Raw genomic sequence first — 26,445 nt, forward strand, 5'->3', positions numbered from 1 at the left:
TCTGATCAACTGCCCATGGAGGAGGAGTTGACGTGTTTGGTAGGGACGCCAAAGACTTGAAAAAATGAGATAATAAGTGAGTAGGTGAAACAGAAGGTAGTACTGAATGATGGAAGGAACAATTGCCATTCGAGAAAGGATGAAAATACTGACATATTCACGCTATTTTGATCATTTGTTTTAGGAAAAGAAGAAGAATTGATGAAACGTCACAAAATAAACGCTGGCTGTTGGGTTTAAGATGGATAATATTCTAAAGAGAAGGATACGATGATGAAAAATTGTATTAACCAATTAAATTTCATAGAAGCGTTTTCCTATCAAGTCGGCCACTTGCTAATGGAGTATACCAAACCTTTATCCTTAACGTACTTTCATGTTGCTTCTGCTTTTTCCTTAAAAGTTTCTTCTTCCCTCTCCTCCTTCTCCCTAAACCACACTTTCACTCAATGCCTCTTCTCTGTAACCCTTCAACTGTGTCCATAATCTGCGTAGACGCGTGATCAACTGCCCTCGGAGAAAGCAAAGGTGAGTATAAGGAACGATAGAACAATAACACATAAAATAGGAAATAATTTGGAGAAATAAAAGGTAGCAGGAACACCAATTTACATATTACATCAGATTTTGATGATTGATACATACTTATGGCAGTGGCGATGTGGGTTGGAAGCAGAAAAATTTCCATTTACGTTCCTCTCATCAGCTTTTTTAGTCTAGTCTTCAATTGTGGTATGATCCAACACAATGTACAACCGCACTAAGTTATGAGACATTTTCCTGAAGGGGTAGGTACAGGACTTTGTTTTTCCCCGAACAATAAATAACTTTAATAAATGTTAGACGGAACTTGGTTAGAATATTTCCTTTTTTTTGTATACGGTTGGTGTGCTAACATCACCCACCACATGCCTATTTAAGCTGCTTGCTTGGTAGTTTATAGATGTAGATATTTAGTCGAACACCCTTATGAAGCAGAAATATTTTTTTCTGTAATTCCCCAATTGCATTGGATTATGGGATTGGATCAAATTAGCATCCTGTAAAAATGTTAGATGCTACGCACCAAGTTTTCCACCCCTCCTTGTTTTCATTGATTAAAGAATAAACTTTTTTTTATTCCACGCAGTATTTTGTTAAAAGGCTCGACCGATTTCAACCTTTACAGGTCATTATCAAGAAGTGAACAATGGTGTAAAGGTTGAAACCGATCCAATCTTTTAGTAAATGCTGTGTTTAATAGGACAAATTTTATTCTTCAATCTAACATGCCAAGATTCCACGAAGTAAGCTCGCAAACCATTGATTTCATCTCCTTGTTTCCTTGCAATTATCTCCATGCCCCTTAATCCCATTTCCTCCTTTCACTTCCTCCATAACATGCTTCGCTCCTTGGACCTCTCACCTAATCCCATCCCCTCCTTGTCCTCTCGCCCGTAATCTGCATCGCTCTTAATCCCTCTCTCGCGCCGGCCTCACTAATGTCGAGTGTTGCCGTCGGGGGTCGCCCCTCTTCCTCCCGGCCAAGGCGTCGCCGTCGAGATGGTATTTCGCCCGCGGCGAGGGTGGACGAGTGAATGACCCGTGAGCCTCGGTGAATCGTGTCCCTCCCTCGGCCGGGTTCTCTCCTCTGCACGGCAGGGCCTTAGCACGAATCCAATTAGGCCGCTACATTGGCTAATTGGCCGCCAGGGTGAGCGGAGCAGGGCGTGGGTGGGCTGGGTGCGGCAAGTTTTGTTTCCTTCACGAGCCGAGAGCTAGTTTTGCGAGCAGCAGTCATCCTCTCAATTAATCGTTGGGGGTAATGAAGTGGAATAAAACCGTGAGTGTTTCAGTCATACTATTACGCTGGGTGTAAGTGTTAGCGTGCATCTCTTGAGCTGTGGATATCAATAAATCTTCCTCGTGTAATTAAGCAAAACAGTAAAATCCTCCGCGCCGAAGTTTAGAGGATCGTATTCATCTCTAGATTTTATGCTTCATATTCAACAATCTTTACGATTTTTGATGGAAACCCCTCGTAATCGACTATATTTACCGGCTTTTATGACTAAATATATTCATTCAATATCCTTACACCTAAGCCATCGTCATTCTCATTTAGATGTGACAAGAGAGAATTACCCTTATTTCTGAGCTAAAATTTTTGCAGATTACACACATTTAATGATATTTAGACGAATTAAATATCCGATCCCTAGTTTTGTTTTGTCAATCTAAACAACTTCATGATTAGCATTAGTACTCTACTCTAGGTAAGTGATTGAATTATTAATTCCATTTCAAATGTGGACGACGATGCCATTTGTTTTGAGGAACTACGATGAAATACATGTCATAGGTGGAATATAATTGCCTCTCATTATCATTCTTTATGTCAGCAAGGTAATCCAGTGAACAGCATACTAGGGCGCTTGTGGTTTAATAACAATTAGGTTTCTTTCTTGTATTATTTCATCGAGTTTCCTGATAAATTTGATTATCAGTGTCAAAACATAGAATTTGCTATTTTATGGTTAAATCGTGTTCGATTGCATAATACATGATATATTTTTTGTCTCCCCGCTTTCGAACTCTGGCGTACTTACTTAAATAAAATACTCTGATTTTCGTCACAAACTAACAGCATATTGGTGATTTTGCCGAAATATTCGGCTATTATTTGCCTTGAGTGTAATTTTAATTGGTTAGTTAATCGTTGAATACAAATTTTAGTATGAAGGGAATCCATTTAAGAAATTTGGTTCGATATTAACTCTCACAGGGCCACCAAAATTTGGTGGAACTAGCAAAAAGTGCCAACGTTAATTTAAGAGTTTCGTGGAAGTTGTGAAAAAGCACAAAATGAAGTTAGATATCGATGTATTTATTTTTTGATTTTACTGAAAAGTAATAACTATATTGGCTATAATATTCTAAAACACTGGATGAGAGATCGAAAAAATGTATTCACTTATTATGTTTTTAAATCCGGTCTACGTCCGAGCCGATATTTCTACTTGTGGCACAAATAGGGTTAAATTACGTAATTGCACTCTTTCTTACTTCGTCGGACGAAGTTTCACCGTCGCATCTTTCTTACCTTCTTCTCCCTCTCTGCATGATTCACCTCGAAATCTCCGTTGTCGTTTGGGCTCTCGATCTGAGGTCCGTGAATCGGAGGCGAAGGCGGGGCTCAGCCGTGACGATGATTTGAAGTCTAGGCACGCGGGTTGCAGCGATCCGCGGCGCTGCGAATGATTAAGCGGGATCCGACTTAATCCAAATCTAATTTAACGGCCGGGCTCATTTCGAAAGACGTTGGCTAATTTGCTCCGTACTACTACATTCATTTATAGGGAAAATCCGTTCGCAATTGCTTTTGTTGGCACTATCTCACCTCAGACACGCATGGGACGAAGGAATCCAAGTTTGCTCTGCAAATGGGGAGACAGGAATCCGAGACACCGTCTTATTTGACTAGTAATGCTATGAGTTCAGAGATGTAGGGAATCGATCTTCATTTGTGCGGCAAGTTTTATGCATTCTTCATTTAAGGTGAATGGCATAGATTTAGTTGCATACGTAGACTATTGTTTTGCTGTAGTTTTAATAATCATGCTAAAAATGTGAGAATTGTATAGTCCTGCCTTTAATTTACTTATTCATACAAGAATGAACGTGTTTGAATGATGAAAATTGACACAGAAGATTCCTTCTTTCAGTACTGTGTGAAGGGTGGGAACGAGAGGTTAGTTTTAATTCTGAATTTCAATAGGAAATTTAAAATTATGAATGTACGGAAATTTATGCTATCTTTTGTTCCGTTTTCCTTCATGCAATGTCTCATCCTTGCAAGACTGCTTCTAAATAAAAATAAGCAATATGTGTGCTGTGAAGTATGACATCAAAGTAATTTTTTATACACACATCGCGTTGCTGAAATTTGAATCTCTATAATTTGAGCTAACGTAATTTCAATGAGTCTTATATGTTGAAACACCTACGAAACATAATTGTACTTAATTAATAGTGTAAGGCATTGCCTGTTTTTACGAGTATTGAATGATATAGCGTGACCACAACATACTTCAGATTTATTCCAGCATTATTATTTCATTCTTACGAAGACTTTTTTTCTTTCAAAGCTTAACTGAAATGGCAGAGTGATCTTAATAGCCGTCTTCATCTAAATGAATTCATCGATATATCCGAAAAAGAGCTACTTAAATTTTCAATAATTTGAATTAATGTGGAATAATGGGCAGTTAGACGGTTTTATACTTAAAATTTTAGTATTTGGTTTCGAATATGTATTAATGTTATCAATGTGTCCTAAATTTTGTTATTAATGATGACGAAATAAGCCCACGAGAATACATAATTTTGTACTCAGGGTTTTCTACTCCATCAATGTTATAATGGAGTTTAAATCTATTGAAACTCTTGGGAAATATCATTTAGCCAAGCCGTGAAGGAGGAAGGAATCGTATTTCTGGCGTCCGCCTCGATATCCTAACTGCTGGACCCTGGCCCTCACTCGTACTAGGGGCGACCATCTCCAGGGTCCCTGCGGGTAGGGGTGGGTAATATGGGATGTAGGCGGAGAAGGGCTAAGAAGGAGAGGGATCTTGCTCAGGGACAGGGGAAGGGGCTGGAATTAGAGAGGTAAGAAAGGGGAGGAGGAATTGGGGGATGACAGGGTAGGGGGCGTGTTTGGGGCGTCATAAGGTGCGGGGCAGGGGGTGCCAGAGAGGACAACTACCCCCGCTTATTATGCCTGGCGGTTTAATTAACGATCCTGTAGTCTGCTCGCCTCTCCCAGTCTAAATCGGAGATGGGAGGGTGAGTAGGGGGAGGGGCGTCTTGGGTGGGGGTGGAAGAGGCTGGATAGAATGTATTTGTGAGGAGAACGTGGAGACGGCTGCCTTGAAGCCAACGGCAGTGGAAATATGCGAACAAGGGTAGAAACGGCGCGCGTAGCATTGGGTGTGAATATTTGTTGAGATTGTATGAATTCGCTTTTACAGAGAAGTAAACATTTTCCCCTTTGTTCACATAACATTTTTTTCCTAATAATGTAATCATAGTACAGGCTTTACGTTTCAGTTGCTACTGACTTGCCACCTGACCATTTACCTATTTGCAATGTGTCGTTAAATAAATAAAATAAATTACTGGAGTGGAGGGCTCAACCATTTTTGACCATATTTTTACGACCTTCTTATTTACAGCACAGGTAGTCCAATTCACATTTAAAATGACTTGATTTCATTCCAAAAAAATTTAATACAATCGCCGGTCATGGTTTTGACAAATAATGCCATGTACTGGGTAACATTGCCTTAAGAGATGGAGGCTCAGCTTTTGGCGTGTCCTATAGAAACCCCCTTTGAACTGGACAAAATGCTTTTCAATAGCAAAGACAAATGGTGAATGAAGATAAAAGTGGGATGCATAAACTAGCTTGAAATGACATTGGTGCAGTGTATATTGGTCCAACGGGCAGAAATTTTACAGGCCGGGTCAAAAAACGGAGGAGAATCTAAGGTGAAGGAAGGTCTAATTTTATAGAACGTTTATGCACTACAGGATATTAGAGCCTTATTACATTGCTAGGTCCGACAGAAACGATTAATATAGAGATTTAGATAAATGAAAGGAAAAACTATGTATTTATCCTCCAATGTATTCTCGCGGTACAACTAGTTTAGACGCGTCATCATCTGGTACCTGGATCTGGATGAATATATAGTTTTCCTTTAATTTATTAGAATGAACTTCCAAAACGTTGAGCCGGAGACTATAGAGATTGTAATAAAGAGAGATATTTTGCCGAAATGGTGGGTATAGGAATTCGTCTTCCCCCAAGCCATTGAGAACTTTAGTAAATGCTCGGTAGAACATCTCACTTTCTTTCTTTTTTCCAACGGCTTGTGCTCTAAAACACAATCACATACACTCTTTGAGGCGGCTTGCGGGGTAGTATGTAGCCGTAGTTATTTTTTTATCGGTTCACGAAGAAATAGTGACCCCCTTTAACCGGTATGACCAATCGAATCAAAGGCAGAAGAGAGAGGGATAGAAACGGGCGGCCTGTTTGTAGTGTGTACAAAGTGGCTCTTATGGGGGGCGGCTGATGTCTCACAGCAGGGAAGGGAAAGCGAATGGCAAGAGGGTGTCCCTAGTGCCAAATTGTCCCGCATACCTTCGCTTACACACCGAGAGGACGGACGGTGACGATGAGCGTTGTCACAATAGCAGGCCAAGTTGGCCAGCTTTCTCTCCGGCATGCCAGCTTGTGCCATTCCATTTTTTTAATCTGCGTATCCATGCGTGTCATTGTTAGCGTCCGAGCTAAAAATGACGCCGATTAGTTGGAGTTTTAGATGAACTGCGGGATTTATTTTCTCGGGTTTTCTTGCGCGTCAATTGGATTGTGTAAAACAGTTTCGCTGAACATCACGCCAATATCCAGCGAAACTCACCATCCAAACCATCACCGCGGAAACTTCAGTCCGATCTGCGAGAAATATGGAGCCTCTTTTCTTTTTTATCAGTAGGTTTTGATGGTTTAATTTCATTTTCGAGTTTACTCAGGATATATTGCTTGGTTTTGTAAGGAAAACGATCCTAGAAAAATTAAAAAAAATGCAGATTCTATGCATCAAAATTTTTATAATCAATTTTATCATTCAGTGTATAGTTTTCTGCTATCGCAAGTAATAAGCTACCCATACAACACAAACAGATGCACACAAAAATTATATCATTGTTAACTGACCTGTTCTGGTGAAGTTGGTTTACCGATAGAGCGCGCCAGCGGCCCGGCAAGTAATGTGTCTTGAAATGTTCAACTCGTGATAGCGGTAGGCTGTGCCACTGGAAGTTGAGCTCCTACAATTGTATCACTCTACGCCCCAATGATAAACAGCGAACCTAGACGCGTAGATGTCCTTGGCTTTGGCGACTTGTGTCCTTGGTATCTCATGATGAGTTAATCTACATCTACATACTACCCCGCAAGCCGCCTAAAATGGCGTGTGGCAGGGGGTATTAGAAAACTAGCCGTTCACATATAAAAATTATGCTCAAACAAGATTACGACTGTCATTTATTTAAGTTATTTATGATTTGAGGAAAAAAAACGAATTCCCATATCCATCCGCTCGGCAAATTATCTTTCTATATTATCACTTCTATTGGACCTGGAAATGTAGTGGGGCTCTAATATGATGTTTTCCGTGTCGATCATAAAGAGTTACAAAAACACGTAGACTTTGGCGACCTGTGTCCCAGCTATCTCATGATGAGTTGCGTCTGTCTGATGTGTGTGCTAAGCATGTTTCTACGTGGTGGGGTTTTTGGGTAAGCAGATTTATTTGTAAATCTTGCCTTAGTGAAAAAACAAGTCGGGCAGCTATGCGAGCGGAACGAAAAACAGATTTGCCGAGGGATGAGACGTTGACGAAGGAGAGAAAGGCCTCTGTGTAATGGGTGCGATGTGTACAAGTGACTATCTCCTTGCGCCGAACTCTTTGTTTTTTGCGAGGGTGATGCGATTGTGTGTGGAGGGGAGATTAGTGGGGGAGGGAGGAGAGCAGGTGACGGGGTGCGTTTAAAATAGATTGGAAATCGAGAAGGTCGAATGGGCGATGGGGGATGTGAGGAGGGGTGGGATTGGAATTGGAACGGGAAGAGAGGAGGCAAGTCGAAACAGTTCCGTCTGGTTGTTCTCTCTTTTCACCCTCAGTAGGGTAGTTTCTTTCATAAAAAAAAACAAAAGGATTGGTTACGATTCGTTACCCACCATTAGTGTATTCATAATATAAAAATTATTTGGTTTTTTGATATCCCAGTTTAGACGAATGTTAATGGTCAATTTTAACCTCATTTGAAACAGGCCAGATTAGCGGCCATGCGATGCCACTCCACGTGACGTCACAGGGACCTAGTTTCTATACGAGTAGATAGGAGTTTTAGATCGTCTGAGATTACCAATGCATGCATGAGGCACAGAGCTCAGGGAAACATTTCTTAATAATCACCTATTAAAATTGCCTATGATCGGAAAGTTTCCTTCGTTTGATAGGGTATGAATAATCCTAATTTAAGCCAAGCAGTACTTGCTAGCAGGGCACTCAGCTACCTGCCAGCAGTCTGCATCGTATCGGCTCTCATAGCCCCGCACAAAGGTGACCTCACACGACAGCAGCTGGAACCAGAATGACGTCAAATGGGCTTTTCCCAGCATTCATACTTAGCCGTCACCTTTTCACGCGCTTGAAAATTTTCACTTTTCATTTAATCGCGAAAAATAGATATCGTCATTTAAAAATCTAAAAGTGTGAAAAGCGTACTCCAGGAAAACATTTCTATTTAGGCTATAAACAATTCGATTTAGGCTATAAAAAAATAATAGGAAACCACCCTATTGGCCAGACGGCTGAGCAATGATATCTTTGTTCAAAAATACCGTGGGAATGCATCCGTACTATAGGCAGTGACTCTTCTGGGTTTCCTTCCGCGTTGATCCATTTTTCTGAACAATGTTTCGCCAGCTTTCCAGTCCAGGTATTATATTCGAGACCAAATATTTTCCAGAAAAGTGGATGAGCGCGGAAAGAAAACCAAAAGGGTCACTGCCTATAGTAAAAAGCTCCGTGGAAGCCTACATGGATGCATCCATACCATAGACAAGAGTAATGCTTGAAACACAAAATTTTGACATGCCATTATTTCTAAAAGGTGCTATTTCTTATGTGCCTTTTTCAAGGTTGGGTGTTGAATCAAGGTTGGGTCTCTCCGACCGCTCGCCAGACAAAAATGAAAAAAAAAAAAAATAATATGCATAAAAAGGGACACTTTCGGGATAGGTATGCTAGGCCCCTTTGGCCCAAGGAAAGACGAAATAAAATAATACAAAGTATTGGTGGTTAGTGACGTTTTATGGATACCTATTCATTGAATCTTGTTTTTTTTTACAGCATATCATTTCATTAAATTCGGAAATGAGAAATGAGAGGTTTTATGCTTACGTCTGAGGTCGTTACAATCAAAAGAATGGAAGTCAGGATGTTTGAATTTTGGCTAGACTCAACCACGGATCCCCGTCCGTGAAAATTTGCCTGAAATAGAATGGAGGGGAATGGGAGCAAATAATGGGGTAAACATCTCACTAACATTCTCGTTTATTCGATTGTAGGATCCCGAATACTATGTTTTCATCGAATCTTGTCCCTTTTGTTGTGTATGTTAAACATCTGGCGCAATACGTTCTGAATGCTTTTTCTCATCTAGAAAATGCTTACTCATATTTTTGGTGCAATTTTTGCGTTTCCAGTGTTTTTATTGAACCTTCTACTCATTGTTAGAGGCGCAGCCTATCAAATAGCTCGCGCTTAGTTTTGCAGGCACGCAATTCTGAAATGAGCTATTTTTTTACAAAGCATGTTTCGTATAGGAATGCTTTGGAGATTAATAATTGAGGTTACATTAGTTGTAACCGCGAACGTTTACTGTAATTAGCCTGAAAAACAATTCTTGTTGGACAGTTTGATGCGATATAAAGCGTTCTTTTAATCTGAATAATCCGCTGCGTTCTTCCGCCTCTTAGCTTGGTGATTTTGAATATTTAGTGCATTTCTTGAGATTCCTTTGGCTCTATCTCCTTGCTTGACATCGGTTCTTTTTTAAGCGTGCGCGGCGAGGAAAACGAGAAGTTGACACATTGCATTCTCTTGTCGCAGCACCACCTGAGATTCTCTGGAATCCACGCAAAGAACGCGTCGGGAGAGAAGGAAGCCGAGATTTAAGAGGACGGAAAAGGGGTTAAAAGAAGGGGAAGGGGGAGGGGGAAGTTAGGGTGGGGAAGGGGTTAAGATTGATTGAGCCCAGTGGAAGGGGAGGTAGGGGGCGTTGTGGAGTGACTTAGAGCGGGAAATGAGTTGCTTTGGAGTGTTTGGCAAAGTTAACGTGATCGGAGGCGCTTATTTCTTCGCCAAAGCGACTCTTAAAAGAGAGGGGGCGGATGGGGGAAGGTTTGTACGGCGTAGCTTGTATCTCGCGGCGAAATAAATGGATGAGGCAATTAAGGCGGGGTAAATAAGGAGGGAAAGGGGCCGAGACAATAACGTGTTCCCTGGAATGAGGTGCGGGTGGGGGTAAGGGTGTTGGGGTGGGAGGGGGAGGGAAGGATCCTGAGACGATCAAGCAGGGAGGGGGATAGGTGGGGAGGCTATGGTGGATATTGGGCCGGTGGAGGGGGTGGGATTTCTCAGCAAATCTTCGTGGCTGGCAGCGTGCGGGCGATTTGCGGGATCAGGGTTGTGCGTTTACGCGTAAAATAGCATTCTGCCTCCGCGAGAGGTTCCAAAAAAATCACCAACTAATTTTTAACTGCGTTGTATTGCATTATAAGTTTTTTTGGTTAGACGTCTTCTACTTATTCCACTTCTAACAACATATAAGTGCTTGAACAACAAAGATGATAAAAGTAATTTATTATATTTAATATGTAACTGCCATAGGAGTGATTTTAAAATGAATGTTTTAAAAATATGCAACGACCGCCGGAAATAAGATTCTAGAGAGCAGTTAGAAATTTAAAAAAAACTAGAAAACCAGGACAACACGATCATAAACGAATATGTTTATCTATTCTTTTCCCCTATTCTGGTGTCCGTTTTAAAATTCATATCTTCCTCCGTTAGGTAAATAGGTTACAATAATAAGATAAATACATGATTATTTACTCCTAAAGATGATGATTATCCATCGAGACCCGGGTCGCTTTATGTAAGAAAAGAAATGGTGTACGTAAAAGTTATCTAGCGAAGAAACCTTAAGATATCACGGATTGAAGAAATTCCACTCAACTGCGCTACTATGGTACCAACGTTATTTTCAATCAACGATGTGGTTATATTTGATCTAATTTGATGTCACCAAAATATAATTTGAAAGTAAATCAAAATGAAAAATGACTTTTCCTCCACAACGGTGCTAATAAAGCTTTTATTTAGTAACTCTTATGTTGCTTTAACTGAATAACAAATAATTTTGTCACAAATAAAAAAGATAAATTATCATAATTTCTTCCTCCTTCCTCTTTTTCCACCTAGCCTTGGAAAATTCCTTTTCCTCCCCTTCTCCTGTACTGTTGTAATTAATGGAATTCCACAAAGTGAGCACTATTGCAATTTCATTCATAAAATATGTAGCTTGTTTTCTTTATGGCATTAAAACCGTGAACTCAGATAAATTTTGTGAATTTTATGGGGCAGTATCGATTGGGATTAATAAATGTTTTCACAGCAATAGTCGAGCGCTGTTAGATTCTTCCGCCAAAAACTTCCACTTCTGGCAAAAAATATTTCCAACCCAGTGATATAGTACAAAGTTTACTGAAGATTTCGTTTCACAATTGATGAAAATCCTGAAAAGTCAATTCAAGTGTTACTTGTAGAAATTATCACAGGCATCAGCGTAAAATAATTAAAGTTTGAGTGCAGATGTTTTTTTTCTATTCGCCACAAGATTTTATTGAATAAAACTCCCATTTTGTTTCAATTATAGTGGTGAATAACAAACAAGACTAGCTATTGTACACTCGTACGATTGTTTAAATGAACAAATGCTAGGCTCGTGGATATCCATTTCATATCTTCGTCTTACATATTTCATATTCCACTTCCGGTACGAAGATGACAGTCTTGAAATTATTTCTTGGAGAGCGTCTCCCATTGCTAATGATTTGTAAACACCATTATCATATTTACGCAACTAGCTGTAGGCTTCCTATCCGTTTCTGCAAATAATTTTATTCATCTCAAGTTCCTCGCGGCTATTCCTTAGGAGTTTGCATTACGATGTCATACTGATTGTTTGCTTTAATCTACCTACTTGTAACACGAATGAGAAACTATTCACTACTTACGAAACAAATTCTATTTGCCTTTGTCACTCGCAACCGGCTTTAAAAAGATATCTTGTGTTTTCATCTTTTTGCATACCTTTAATAATAGTGTCACTTCGTGCTTAATGCATTAATATATAGTCCTTCGTTATGTGAATGAAGCCAGCTTTCCTTCTGCTTCACTAGCACTTGTTCCATTTGCACTTTCACCTTTGAAATCAAGGGATGTGGTTTATTCAATGCTATTCCTATGCTATAATCATTAAATTCAAGTCAAAACGAAGCCCTCCGCATACAAATGCTGTAGCATTCTTTTGTCCGTAGTGAACTGGATCAATTCCTCTCGTCGTTTGCCGCAGTGAGCCTCTATTATCTCGAAAATTTCTGGGAAGCGATAATGACGCGGTCATTTTGCGCAATTGGCTTGGGTTTTCAAAATGCAAGGAATTTGTGTCCCCAATATACTATTCCTATAGCGCCGTGCTCATTAGATATATGCTCCATCGTAAAATAAATGGAGACAATTACGTTCCGACTTCGGATTCCTTCCGCGATGATGGTGTTCATTTGTTTTTTTTTATTCCCGGCGGAATTCTTGTGATCTCTCTCGCGGTCGGATGCAAGGCTAATAGTACCCTTCAGGATTCAACAAGGCCTAGGGATGCCGCCAATTCAATGCGGGAGGAAGAGAATGGGAAGGTTCTAGCCCCACCTCAAACTGCCGTCTGACACTCCATTCCCTCATTCCGGGCCGAGATCATTCATTCATGCATTCATTTGCTTCGCCGCCAACCCAGTCTCCCTCGGGATCATCCATGTATAGTAGGGAAGAAAATCCTCGGGATGTCATAAAATCCTTCCGTCTTCAACTTGTTTCTTATCCTTTCGCCATTAAGACACCGACACTCATCATAACTTCCTTCCCAGAACGGCGTGAACTTTTACGGCGTTCCATGGGGAGGAGAGGGAATGGGGGGAGATCTTGCTGTGGTAATAGTAAGGGGGGGGGGGCAGAGAACCCCCGCTCCCGTCTATCCCCGCCGTAATATTTGCCTACAGCCCCCCCCCCCCCCGGTCGCCTTGAGAGGGGTTTAGGGGGCGTCATTGCCCTTAAGGGAACAGTTGAGGCAATCAAAGCGGAACATTTGAATCATCCGTCACAATAGGAACTGGCGACATTCATAAAACAGCGGCGGCGGATGAGGGAATGACTTGGCTCCATTTCTCGCAATCTCTGTCTCCGCCGCAGCACAAGATGCAATCAGGATCGGGGAGGAAAAAAGACCAAATTCTCCGCAGCTAGGGAGGTCTTCTTCTCTCTCTGTTTCCCTTCCATCTCTTCATTTCTTCGACCGTCTTACCTTGAACACTTTGCTTAATATATGCAGCCGTGAGTAGCGGTAAATAAAGCAGTCATGCATAACATAGTTACTCCCATGATTGGGAATGACTGCGCTTTCTAAATTTTATTTCTAAAATAGCACTTTATAAATCAGTGTAGACCTAAATAGCAAAAATAATATGAAAAATGTACAAAAAACTTTCAAATTTTATCTTTTCTTTCATAATACTTTTATGAAATTTTCAAGTGATAAGTCTTCCTTAATATTTTTCATTGCCATCACTTGAGATTCGTGAAATAATATCAAAAGCGATGTTTAACTAAGTAAATCTCATGTCCTCAGTTCAAAGTTTCTTTTTGCAAAAGTGAACTAGCGAAAATATTAAATATTAAACGTGAAGAAGATCTAATATTTAAAAAAAGATAAAAGATCAAGTAATAAAGCAAGATATAAGTTTCTTCAAACGTCAATTACTTGATCTTTTATCTTCAAGTGAAAACCACGTTTAACTCCTTGGGTGCAGATATTTACTAACCATTCTAGTCCGCAATTCCTATTTTTCAATCTTCTCTGGATTAAAAGTTTTACCCTACATAGTTGACCTGTTTCAATCCAAGTTAAATTTAGATTAAATATCTCTCGTTGTTATGTTTATTACTTACCGTGCTGATCTTAGTACTGTATATCTGTACCCAATGTTGGCCTTTTTAATACTTTTGCGTTATTTTTTAACAAACAACCTTTGATGCGAGGAATAGGTGTTTGGTATCATTTTAAAGAATGAATTCTGCTTTTGTTTCTTCCATTTGATTATATAGATGTTAAAATCACTTTGTTAGTGAATGTTAAACTTTGAATTTTCATAAGACATATGGCGTAATATTACACCCGTTGCAAAAATCAAAATATTTCACGTGGCGTAATAGTATGTCTATTGCAAGCAAAGAGCTATGGTTTTAATATTTTAGCTTTGATATCCAAGATTCATCTGTCCACCTCTGTAGAACTCCAACAGCTCGACCTAACTGAACCACTTTGGAAATTCAATAGCTCATTTCTGATTGAACTAACTGCCGACCGACTTCACCTAATCCAAACTACCAAAATTTCATCATGCCAATTGTCACAACGATCACCTTTCTACTGCACTTCCATCTTCTATCCCAGCCCATCCTCTCGGTGACGGCATCCTTTCTCCCACTCAAGTCGTTAATTGAACATGAGCTCCCACTGTGGTTCCCCCTTCCGCCACCTGCGTATGCAGCGCCGAATTGGCGCGCCGCTTTCGGAGTGCGCCGCTCACGGAAGAGTAGCGGCCCGCTCGGCGGACGCCCCACAATGGTCGCCGCGGGAGCCATTTCGCCTCCGACCGGGGATATGACTCCAATGACCTTACGCCTCTATCACCCCCCCCACATTCGGCCTTTGTCGCGGGCCTTTCCCCCTAAAGTCCACTCGGCTAATTTGACTGGATTACGCGGTCTGGATGGGTTGAATTGGGGCCGTGGCGGCAGGAACGAGAAGGCAGCGGAATGGGTAGGAGGAAGGTGGGAGGGGGATTCGCGCCGCTGATGTGCTCCGCTTTTGAGGAATGCACCCGACTTGATGAGGACTTCTCGTTAACTCGCGCCCTCTCTCGGAGATTTTGTCGCTCGGTTATATAGTGTGCGAGGTCTAGAGTTGAAGCGAGCGAAGGAACAAGTTGCGCCTAGGGAACCACTCCTAATATTATGTCCCCCAGATTTGATTTAAGGTCCTGGTTTCGCAAGTGCTTTATTTTTGTCTCCCCTGAAACTTCGCGCATTATTGAGTCCCTATTCTTGGGAGAAATGGCTAGTTTCTCCGCGAGAGATTACTTTAGTGCCCTAATAGATTATGAATGCTCTACTGCCGTTAAGAGCGATAAAATAGTTGATGAACGCTTTAAACTATACTAGGTACAATAGGAAAAAGAAAGTTAAGTAATTTAGAAGGAAGTGATAAAAAATCAAAGTTCTCATTTTAATTACGCGAATATGCTTTATTTATGTACCTAATTCGCACCATTCCGAATCCGTCTTTTTCGTCACACTGTTTTTGCCATCCAATTTGCCATTTTGTACCTTTATGTTCAAATCGACCTACCTTAAAGCAGGAACGCGGAGAAACTTTGAGAAATGGAACTCAATTTTTACGAAAATTTACTCGCTTAGACTAGAGGTTAATTCTGTCCCTTGGAATGAAAACGGGATTCTGGTGTGTGTAATAAAAAGTTGATATTTTTTTCTGAAGGCCATGACAAATTTGACTGATCTAGGGCATGGATGCTAGTGTAAGTTTGATCATTAACTGTGGCAAAATCCCAATGTGAAGTACACTGTAGTGCTGTATTCGTTGGTGTGTATTTTAACTTCAATTTAGGAAGGATGAGGGTTCTGCGTAAATGCAGTGCAGCAGAAAATTTTAATTTGAAAGAATATTTCAAGATGTTATTGTACAGTAACTTCCCAGTTTCACAATATCGCTAATGCCAAACATGTTTTTAATCGGATGTTTCTCTTCTCTTCCTCCACAGCCTCCCGGGGGTCCGCACCTCATGAACGGCTCATCGCAGCTGCCTCAGGGAGGGATGCCCGGGGCCGCGAACGGCGGCAGCGGTATGCCCGGGGCGGCCGCGGGCCAGGGCATGTGTCAGGGCGCCCCGCCCATGGTCACCACGGCCGTTCGCGTCGCCAACTCGGGCGACATGAACAACAACATGTCTAACATGGGCGGGCAGCACCCGACACACCACGGGCACCCAGCGATGGTGGCGCCCAAGACGGCGAACGGAGCGCCACTCTCCATGGCGGGCAGCACTTGAGTTCCGGACAACGGGCCGCTGAGCCTGCTCGAGTACGCCATGGACGCCTACAGCGACATGTGAAGGATGCGGCTGGTGTTGGCACCATTGAACCGGTGGCGCACCACGTGGTGAACTGCGCTGTTGGATCTCAAAACTCGCGAAGTGTGTCTAGTTGACATCTTAACCAGGCTGGAAAACTAGTGCGTGATCGTGATTTCGTAATCCTAGAGGAGAAAAACACTACAGTCCACGGTTCCATCGTGTAAATCACTCTTAAACTTTGAAAAATCAAGGAAAGAAAGCATTGATGGGTGATGAAAGCGCCGGAAAATGGATTCCGTGACTTGAACTTGAATGAACCGGTCAAGGGAGTCCTTGCGATCACTAGTTGATGCCCACCAATCGCTGCAATCTCGAGTGTTGATTGTGTTTGGTGAATTCAAAGTTCCACGACCGTAAATGACTGCCATTTTGGCTCTAGTTTGAGAAAAACTCGCTGTGCAATATTCTAAAGAAAGACAACAGAATGACGTGAGAATTACGATTATAGTTCAATCCTACCTTTCTACTGTTTACATTTAAATGTTGGATTATCCTCATGGATATTCGGTTAATATCTAATGTGTAAATACTTCGAGTTAAGAATTGCTTCTGATGAGGTGAAAAATTGTTATCTGGTTACCCATTGTCGGGATAATTTCTTGCAACAGGAATGGCAATGGCAACAATCACTATTATTTATGGTGTCCTTTTGTTGTGTAAAAGTTAAATACTAATTTAGCAGGTGATACTTTTTATTTCAATTTTATTTACAGTTTGTGTAGGAAATTTTTATAGTCAATTTTACTAAGTTATTGTTGAATATGGCCACAGTATCAACGTTTTTTTTGACGTTCCAGAGGAGTGGATTTCAGTTGTACTAATTGGTATCAGTGGTAAAACCTCTACGGTGAGAACAAATGTCATGAACTCTAAGGTAAAATGTGAAAATTTTTATAAATACGGAAAATTGTTTTCTAAAATACCATGTAAATTTTCAGGTAACTGAATGAACTCAAGACTGATGCCATGAAAATATCTTCGTATCAAAAGTTTTGAGAACCAAATTGTATACGATGAACGTGAAAGAAAATTCCTTGGCCATATATGTTTTGCACATTTAAAAGTGTTTTTTTTTCAATTTAGTGCCAAAGATATAGAGTAACGGTGTTGAAATTCCAAAGATCAATGTCACTCTTGATCATTTTCCTATTGTTGGGTTACCATTAAGATTGTGGGACCCAAGAAGTCATTTCCCTTGGTCGGATTTATGTTCAAATGTGAAAAAATGAATTTGTTTGCCATGGAAATACCAAAGATTTTGTAATTTATGTTGTTTTTCTTTCTTATTACTCCTATGATGTAGTCAGATAGGAGAAGTAAAGAAACGAAATCGGAGATATAATTTGTTTTTTATTCAACCCATTGTTCACCTTTTAAAAGGAATATCGGCATGCTAGTTTAGATTACCTTTTTGATGCAATTAATTGGTTGAAGTTAATCTGCTGGCTGATGCGACTTGCATCCGTCAGCATATTACCATCTGTACGTCATCAGTTTTTTTGCCTCATTATTTTAGCCTCATTATTGGACATGTATTCTTATTTAGTAATGAGTATTACTGCTTTGTCTGATCTCAAATCCTGCTTGATACTCAAAATCATTTTACTTGCAAGGCTAGTCATAACCGAAAGTAATCAATCTAGAATTTTTCAATAAGCTAGGGGTATTAACCGAAATTTATAGACATGACGATGTGATCTATAAAATTCAGAAATTTTCAGTGCCAATCCTTGCAATTGCAAACACTTTGCTGCAAAATATTGGAAAAAAAGTGTATCGCATTGCACTCATCACCGTGCCACGGACATTTCTGTAAACCGATTAAAATGCAACCGAATTTGCAACAGAAATCTGTTTTGTATCGGAAGTAATTGAGCCTCCTCTATGCGGTCCCCTTGGTGGCAGGGCTGGAAAAAATTCATTTTGCACGGGTAATTCGCGCCGTTATACTCGCGCCTGCATTTCCCGAGGTTTCCTAGTCCCGCTCTCGCTGCGTCGTGGGTAAAAAGAACCCGCCAGCAATGAGAATCAAGGCTAAATTTTGTTGTGCTCTCATCACGTTTGAGGCAATGTTATCTTTTTTTTTTAGGCCTGAGTTTCTTTTCTAATGGGTCGTGATCGTGTTTCATTTATGGCCATGGTTTGATGAATGAGCCGTCCTCAAGTTGAACCCTCTCTCGGCAGAAGTCCGCCATTCGTATTCGTTGCTGGCCCACGTTAGCGCTACGCACCACATTTCAGCTCGGGGTCAGTGTGAGTTCGTGTGCTCGAGTTGTGCAGTGGTTGAAGTGCGAGAGTAAAACTCTAGTAGAATTTGAGTTGTTCCCGGCGAAAGGTGTGAAGAAATAATTCTCGGGATTCCACCGGCTTTGGTTTTGAGTAATTGGTTCCGACATTTCGAAGGCAGAGTCTGCCATCATCTTCAGGAATAGAACCTTCATTCCCTGAAGACGATGGCATACCTTGTAATCGAAACGTTGGGACCAATTACCCAAAGAACCACACCCGGTGGGAAACCCCAGAATTATTCCTTTAAACTCAAGTGCTTGCGGTACCACCTGAGGAACTGGTCAGCTGGGTTCAACTGTCATTTATGTGAGTAATACTATTTTATTTTATCTATTTGGTGGCGGGATATTATCTCCGAGCTTATTGAATATTAGGACCGTGGACACGAGTGATGTTTTCTTTCTAGGCCGTTAAAGGCGATTTACAATTATCAAACTCCGTGACAGCGATTGAAATAAACTCCTTAAGGATCTTATAGCGGGATCAGTTTGTTCTTGTTTTTTGCGGTTCTTGCTGATCATTTCAGTCAAGGCAATAACCCCACGCCGGTGTGGTTTATACCGGTGAGTGCATAAGTCGGTGAGTTGGGTTTGGTACGTGGAGAATGGGACAGAGAGAGAGAGAGAGAGATAGGTTCACGTATTATAGGATATATAGGGCATTCAAACGCTATTTATGTATAGGCCATCATATCTATTGAGGTTCGATTTTTGTATTCTTATTTTCATGGCCTTCCGGTGAATCCGGTGTTAAAATTAGCTGACGTTGGAGAGGCGAAGTTTTCCCGAGGAAAAGGTGATTCCCAGCCCCACCAATCTCCTTGTGATCTCATTGTTCTTAGTTTCATTTTTTTTGAAGCTGGAAAACATATGCCAATAGGGAGCAATTCGAGGCTACTGCGATTGTTGTATGGCATGGGGGCTTACGGCGGAAATTTGTAGTTGGCTGTGGAATTCAGTATATCTTAGAGTAAAATGATCTTTTTATCCGGATGCTTCACGGGGTATGGAGCTGCAATGAAAAGGGACTAATATTCCAGTGTGAAGGCTATAAGTTTTATTCAAGACTAATGTAAGTACCAAAGTAATGTGAATATGTAAGTAAGAGACGAATAAATTATCAACTCAATCCCTACCCTCGCATAGGAATAAAATTCATGGAAAAAATTTATTTTCACGTTTATGTGGTTCATAAACTTCGGGAGTGTTAGAGAACTGAGTTTGAACATGCAGAAAGAAAAAAATCTTATTTACTGAAAGTAACTAAATTAAACATTCCTCTAGAAAATTTATTCGCGGAATCTTCCCCCACATGCTCAGCTATCTTATACAGAGTTTACAAGTGGTTTTCTCCCCATGATTCGAGGGTTTCTAATGCGCTCCTGTACCTTCACTGTTTGTCTAGGCTAAATGCAAAATGGAGGGGCGATATGGCGTGGAGAAAACGGTGAGCCTATGCCGATTAGCATAAGGAGGCATCTTTGTTATTTTTCAATAGACTTGGCCTCGTCGAATTTGATTGTCTCTCTTCAAAGCTTCTTGTGTTCCTTCAATATCATCTGCGGAATTTTGCCATCCAACCTTATGATCTAAACTAGGAAGAGAGCGTGCCAAGAACAAGCGAAAAACAGGAATAAAAATACACACTAAGGATGAAATATGTCTCTAAAAAAACATTAGTTTTAGTCTGGAACTTGGCAGCTTGCAAAGAGCACTTATTTCATGCGGTACATGGAAAAACAATCGACTAAGTTGGGTTTATTTCTCCCACAGTGTCTCAGTAGGCACGACCACCGTCTCCTGTATGGGCTTGGGGCGTCAACACCTTATTCGGTAAAACCCACCCTGAAATTCGCCAGTCTGGTATGCTAACCAGCTACACCAAGCGTGCAATTTTACCGGCAATTGGGGAAACCGGGATCGTATCCGAGCTAAACCAAACGATTTTTTTCATAGAGACTTGAATCCCTGGTGTAGCTAACCTTGCACCGTTAGCGTGACTGCATACAAAGTTACTTTTTTCATGCTTCCTTTATCACTTGCTTACTTTTTTCAATGCCATAATTTGAGGAGTTAGAATCATCATAAAAGAAAAAAAATCTCTCCCAGTAATCCTCTCGTCCACGACATTCCGACGTGTCTTCTATCCCTTGAGGAAATAGACGTCATCATAATTTTATTGTGGATTCCGGAGCATATAGACATAAAGGGGAATAAAAGAGCGGACACTGCTGCCAAGTATGCCTTGACGAACGGCGGTTTACCCACGTCATTGGTGGCGGCGTGTGATCTTAGATCTGAGCAGGCTACTCAGGTTACTGCTGGGTACTGGGCTACAGAAGAGGAAAGAAATTTGGATTAGTTTAAGCTGTAATAAACTGCGTGCAATTTAGGTGGTACCTTATATTAGTTTGGCCCTCTTCAGTCAGAATAAAAACAGAGAGGAGGAGATTGGAATTACTCTGTTGAGGATAGAATACTCTTCCCGCTCTCCTACCAATTTACCGAAGAAAATCTGTGATTTTCCCTTCAGCATGAAGCATACCCTAACTGAGTATGATAACTAATAGATGTCACGCATGAATTTTAATACCACTGATAAAATAATTGTATTGATCGGTGATAATCCTGAGTTTATTAATGATCTGAAATCATTTTACATTTTACTTGAATTAAGAAAACCTAACTTTGTATTTATTTCGATTGAATTAGTGTAAGAAAACTCATTTCGAAAATCGTGTGTGAATTACATGTGTGGGTATGCGTGTGAGAGATAGGCAATGAACTTCGCTGACGATGCACCAAAAAACAAAGTACTACCACTACTAATCATTCTTGAGCTAACCATATCATGACATCAATCAACAGAATGAGGATTTACTGGAGCAGGAAGGAAAACACCGAGTAAATAGCATTTCATTGGATGGGATTGAAGCTCAGGTACCCAAATATCCGGTCTAATGTTCTACGAGGTGCTCTGCTAATTATTATTAGTTGTCTTCCCGAGCGACAACCCTTATTTGTAACCAAGCACTCCTGAATCTCCTGTGCTGCCATATTATTTAACTAAATCACCATATTCGAAATACCAGCATGCTAGTTGGCTTCGGTAAACGATAGAAAAACTGGTTACTTTACCGGCTGTGGGTGGAGCCAAGTTCGAACCCCATGAAAAGTCACCTGATTTTTCTTAAAATATTCTACCTTCGGTGTACATACTGTTTTTAACATATGTTTGTACATCCCTGCAACTAAATTTGCACCAAGTGAAATGCCAACACCGAATGAAATTTAGTGCTTATCATTTGGTGAAAGTATGAGCCTCAGATATACATTGATATGAACTATACGGAAGTGGCTGCGTAATAAAGAAATTTTGTTACCAATTTGAAACCCTTAATTTTGAATTATTATGTCAAATGTAATGGTAAATATTAAAAAATGTTTGGCATTTTTTTATTTAAATCCTGACCTGGTGCTTCTCTGTTGTCGGAGCTACATGCATTCAAGAGAAATAAGACTTTCAATGGAAAGGAACGACAAAAAAACCAGAGCTCTTCACCTTTTCACTGTCCACCGACCAGATCCATTAGACAGACCCATCACAAGATCTGGGATTTTCCAGCTTTCATCTTTATCGCACGCGCATATTAAGGCAAAAAAATTGAGCTGTACAAAGTGCTCCCGGGTTTTCCACCGGATGAGATTGTTCACTATGCCCGGCGCCGCAAGATCATTCCCAGAAAGCGAGACACGTGATCTACCTGATTTGATTCAGTACGAACCCTGCGCGTGAGGCCATTTTTTGTATCCGAATGCACCCGAAGCATGTCCTAATATTGGAATAATTAGCCTAAGCATGTAGCCTGTAGCCTAAACCTCGAATCAACCATCGTAGCAGGATTGAAGTGAACTTGTGGATGCTTGGGGTGGGCGTTACTCCGAGTTATATGCCACAAACGAGGTTGGTGCAGTTAAAATACACTTCAAATATATGGACGCATTGAATTCCATATTTTAAAAAATGCAACATTCAAAAGAGGCAGGAGAAAATGATCCCCTTATTCAAAAACTTTGATTAAACATACGAATAAAATTAGCAAGAAATAAAGTGACAAGATAATTTGTTGGTAAATGTATGACGGATATTGCAAATTAATCCAACGTATTAGGACAAATATCTCATCTGCTTGTACCTCGAAGCGTCGGGCATAATGAAGCTCTCTCACCCAGCTGGAAACCGGAGATCACTTCACCACGGTAATTCGCTGGAGCATCATCAAATCATTCAAAAGTGTTCCCAGTTTATAACAATAGATATAATTGATATAGAATAAATTTTAAAAACAAAGATTCTACGTCGCGCGAATAATTATTGCGATCGCATTGTAAAAAAAGTGATTGAAATTATCCTAGAAGAAAAGGGAATCAAAAGAGACAAAGGCTTCTAACTAAGCAATTCGTAGAATATCACAACCAATCGCTACGTACGAAAACAACAATTAGGACAACCAATACCTAATATTCATAAATAAACAAATCTAAATTTTGTTCCAGATTAAACCCCTGAAGACGTTGGCAGACTCAGCCTTTGAAACGTTGGGACCAATTACCCAAAATCGCACCCGGTGGGAAACCTGAGAGTTATTCCTTCAAAATTCATCTGCATTGTACCCTGCGAGCCACCTGAATAGTTTTTGGCAGGGTGTTATCAATTACCATCGTGGAGGATGCAATATGATTCCCACATGCACACCACAAGGTCCAAAAATCGTTACGCATACTAACAAGTTATACTACCACATTCATTCTAAGGAAAAAATTGGCAACTACTCATTAATATTATGGGCCAATAAAGCTAGAACTTAGAAATCATCCTTTTAGAAATAATAATAAAATTCAGAAACATGCACTAAGGAATACATAAGTTAGTAGGCCACACTGCAAGCCATCTAACCTATTTATGAGTTGAAACGCTGTCGTTATAGTCTCTTATTGATCGTGGAAAACTCTATACGACGCTAACTATAAGAAAACTATACGTCGGGATAAGCTAAAATTCTACAGCTCTTAAGATTATATTTACTGTGAGGCATGAGCATTGTGGAAGTAATGCGAGTGGCTCACTTCATCTTAGAGTGAACAGACCTTCGTTCCACCACTTGGTCGTGCGGGGAAGTAACCGGGAATGGGCAGGGGAGGGAGGGAAGACCTCTTTTCCTCACCCAAAACCTTATTTCTCCCCAAATATCCTCGCCCCAAATCTCACCAATTTTCTCCCTTTCCCCCGTGTCTCGAGCCCTTTTAAGAACTGAGAAAACCCTCGTCGTCCGCGTCTCGCTCTAAGCGGAAATTGAACAGCTAGAAGAAGAGGAGGGAATCAGAATTTATAGGATGGCACATGAGCGTATTGTAAAAGGGGGGCTTTTGAAATGGAAAAGGGGTGCTGCCGGTGTTTTTGAAATGGAGTTTGGATTTCTCGTGTTCGTGGACGTAAGGAGATTTCGGGCGCTGCCACGTTTCTGGTCGGAGGTGTTGAGTTATAGGGGAGGGGGGGATAAATTGGCGCTGTACAGGGGGGAGAGGGGGTACCGGCGTAATGGGAATTCTTGGGCGGACGCGTGTGCTGTGCAGCGGGCGTCTAGACCGCTTGCTGCTTACTGCTGTCGGGGTGGGAGTTCCTTAAAAGGCAATGGATGGCGCGTAATTTAGTCGGAGCTATGTAGACTCCATCCAGTCAGTTGAAACACGCCATGCGATATTTAATTCAGCCTCCTTCCTCCCTTCTTCTCTCAACATTCAGTGAATATTTAATGAATAGCTTCCATCGTAGAACCAAATGAATGTACATACCTTTTTTCATAACTTCAAATAGTGCCCTTCTTACTCTCTACTTCTACTCCGCTAATTTTTCTAAAAATAGAAGTAAAATCTGATGCTTTCCCGGGGAATATATTCGAAAAAGTCTGTTCGGGCTTCCAGCCGGGTGGTCTCCCTCCATTCTGCCGACGTTAAAAAGAAGACTATATAAGCTGGCAAACTTTATCCTCTCACCATTAGCCCTGAGGATGGAACTACTCGTGTTCCGAAACGTCGGCAGCATGGAGAGAGACCACCCGGCTGGAAGCCCGAACAGCCTTTTTCGGGTCCTAAAAATATATTTTTTTTATTACTTCTCGAAAATTAAAAAAAAAATCACATAGAAAAACCATAAAATTCACTTTGATAAAAGGTACGGTTTCCGGCGTAGTTCGGTAAAATTATTTGTAATATAACCTAATGGAAGCACTAATATTTCGAATAAATAGTCCACATTATTCCATTGTAGTGGACGGCTCTACTCTCAGTAAGCACTACTTCCCCTATTTTCTGAGTTGGACTAGGCTCACCTAAGAAATAAACTACTCGAAATAACCGCGCAGCCCGCTTGGTAGCTACCTATATAAAAGCGCCGGATTACTGGCAGGGGAATTGATGTGCCGGATTATAGAGTGAGTACTGTAAATTTCCTAAGTGAAAAGAAAATGACTCCGTTTCACCCAAATTTGGTTGAAAAAATACCTAAAATCGAAGGAATGGAATGAGTAAACAAAGGAAACTATAGAATCACCACCTAATTGAACAATTATATTTTATATTTATTTCGAAATGATGAAGGATTGAGGCAATTTGTTGAAAGGAATATGATATCCAGAATCTTCCGGACAAGTATACTGCGCATAGAAAAGATATACAAAATTTGTTCCTAGGCCCAAAATTCATGCACATATAAAGGTATTTTGGAAAGGAATGAAACGTAATTGATTGGGTTATTTAATTATCTTTTTCCGCAGATGAAGATCAATGGAGACCGAAACCTCATTTCAATGCAATGGGATCTCATTTACAGTGGAGCGCGAGAAGAAGTATTGGATGGTCCACACCCGTTAACCCATCATCCATGCCATTAAGCTCGGAATTAAAACTGCTGGCGAACTTCCTCGGAACGGCGGCCAATGCCTCTGAATTGACTCCGGGGCTGATGGCTTCCACGGAGGGAGTTAAGCAGAAAAAATGCGGGCGGCCCACTGTGCGGAGGTGGACCATGCGATCCGTTTCGACGATTCGATCAATGCGACCTGGTTCATGTCGGTGATTCATTCTTTCTTACTGGAAAAAATGAACCAAGTGAACCATTTGAACGCCTCGCCAAAATGGGGTGCTCTCATAAAATTAAAATAGTATTTTTTTAATAAGCATTGATAGGTAAGTGAAATTCGTTGACGTCTTCAAAATATGGCTCCATAATTTTCAACATTCTTGTTGTTTCACGGAGCTTCAAAGTTTGCCAAAATTACAAAATACTTTAGCGCTACAAGAACGCTCTGTGGCATGAGAATTCGAGCGAGCAAATTCGCTCCATGGCAATAACAAACAGTAACGGTGATACTTGTTCATAACATGAAGGGTGTGTCAGAAAGACTAGCGAATCATTTGAAAGATTTTACGGTTTACATATTGCGCAATGGTTGACTTCATAAAGGCTCGTTCTGGGAACATTACGAAGGTATACTTATTTATGGTCGCTGATTTCTTCTGCGACGATAAAAACTTCGTCGGCGCGTAATAAAAAAGCCGCTAAATTGAAAGGTAATTAAATCTCGTCCGCTAGTAATCTAAAGCTTGGTTTTTATCTCTTTAACTACTGTCATTTACTCATTGCTTTTAATGTGTACTCGGTATAATATTAGAATATGTGAAATTAACGTTTTGTAGAAATACAGCGGAACATATTTGACGTCGATTTAGTATCCCTCAGGTCTAAAAGCGAGACATTCTATCATTCAGCTGTTTGATACGTTCAACTGAAAAGAAATTTGAGAGTTCACTCTGTTGCGGCTAAGGTGACACCAGAACGTAAAGTGAGAACAAAATCTTTTACTGTGGCAGTCACCTTATGTGAGGAGGATGAAAAAGTAGTAAGTGCTACTTGTCAAGACTTGACTGCATCTT

General features: G+C 40.7%; 1 protein-coding gene across 1 annotated transcript in view; it reads left to right on the forward strand.

Moving 5' to 3' along the window:
• The window catches only part of LOC124162313 (LIM domain only protein 3-like), a 258,012-nt gene extending 240,505 nt beyond the window's left edge, over positions 1 to 17,507 (forward strand). The window contains exon 6 of the mRNA XM_046538805.1: positions 15,794 to 17,507. Coding sequence (XP_046394761.1) covers positions 15,794 to 16,081 — 288 coding nt within the window. The 3' untranslated portion in view covers positions 16,082 to 17,507. The remainder of the gene's footprint in view (positions 1 to 15,793) is intronic.
• Positions 17,508 to 26,445: the final 8,938 nt, after the last annotated feature.

The sequence above is a fragment of the Ischnura elegans genome, chromosome 7, assembly GCF_921293095.1.
Source record: "Ischnura elegans chromosome 7, ioIscEleg1.1, whole genome shotgun sequence".
NCBI classification, from domain to species: Eukaryota; Metazoa; Arthropoda; class Insecta; order Odonata; family Coenagrionidae; genus Ischnura; species Ischnura elegans.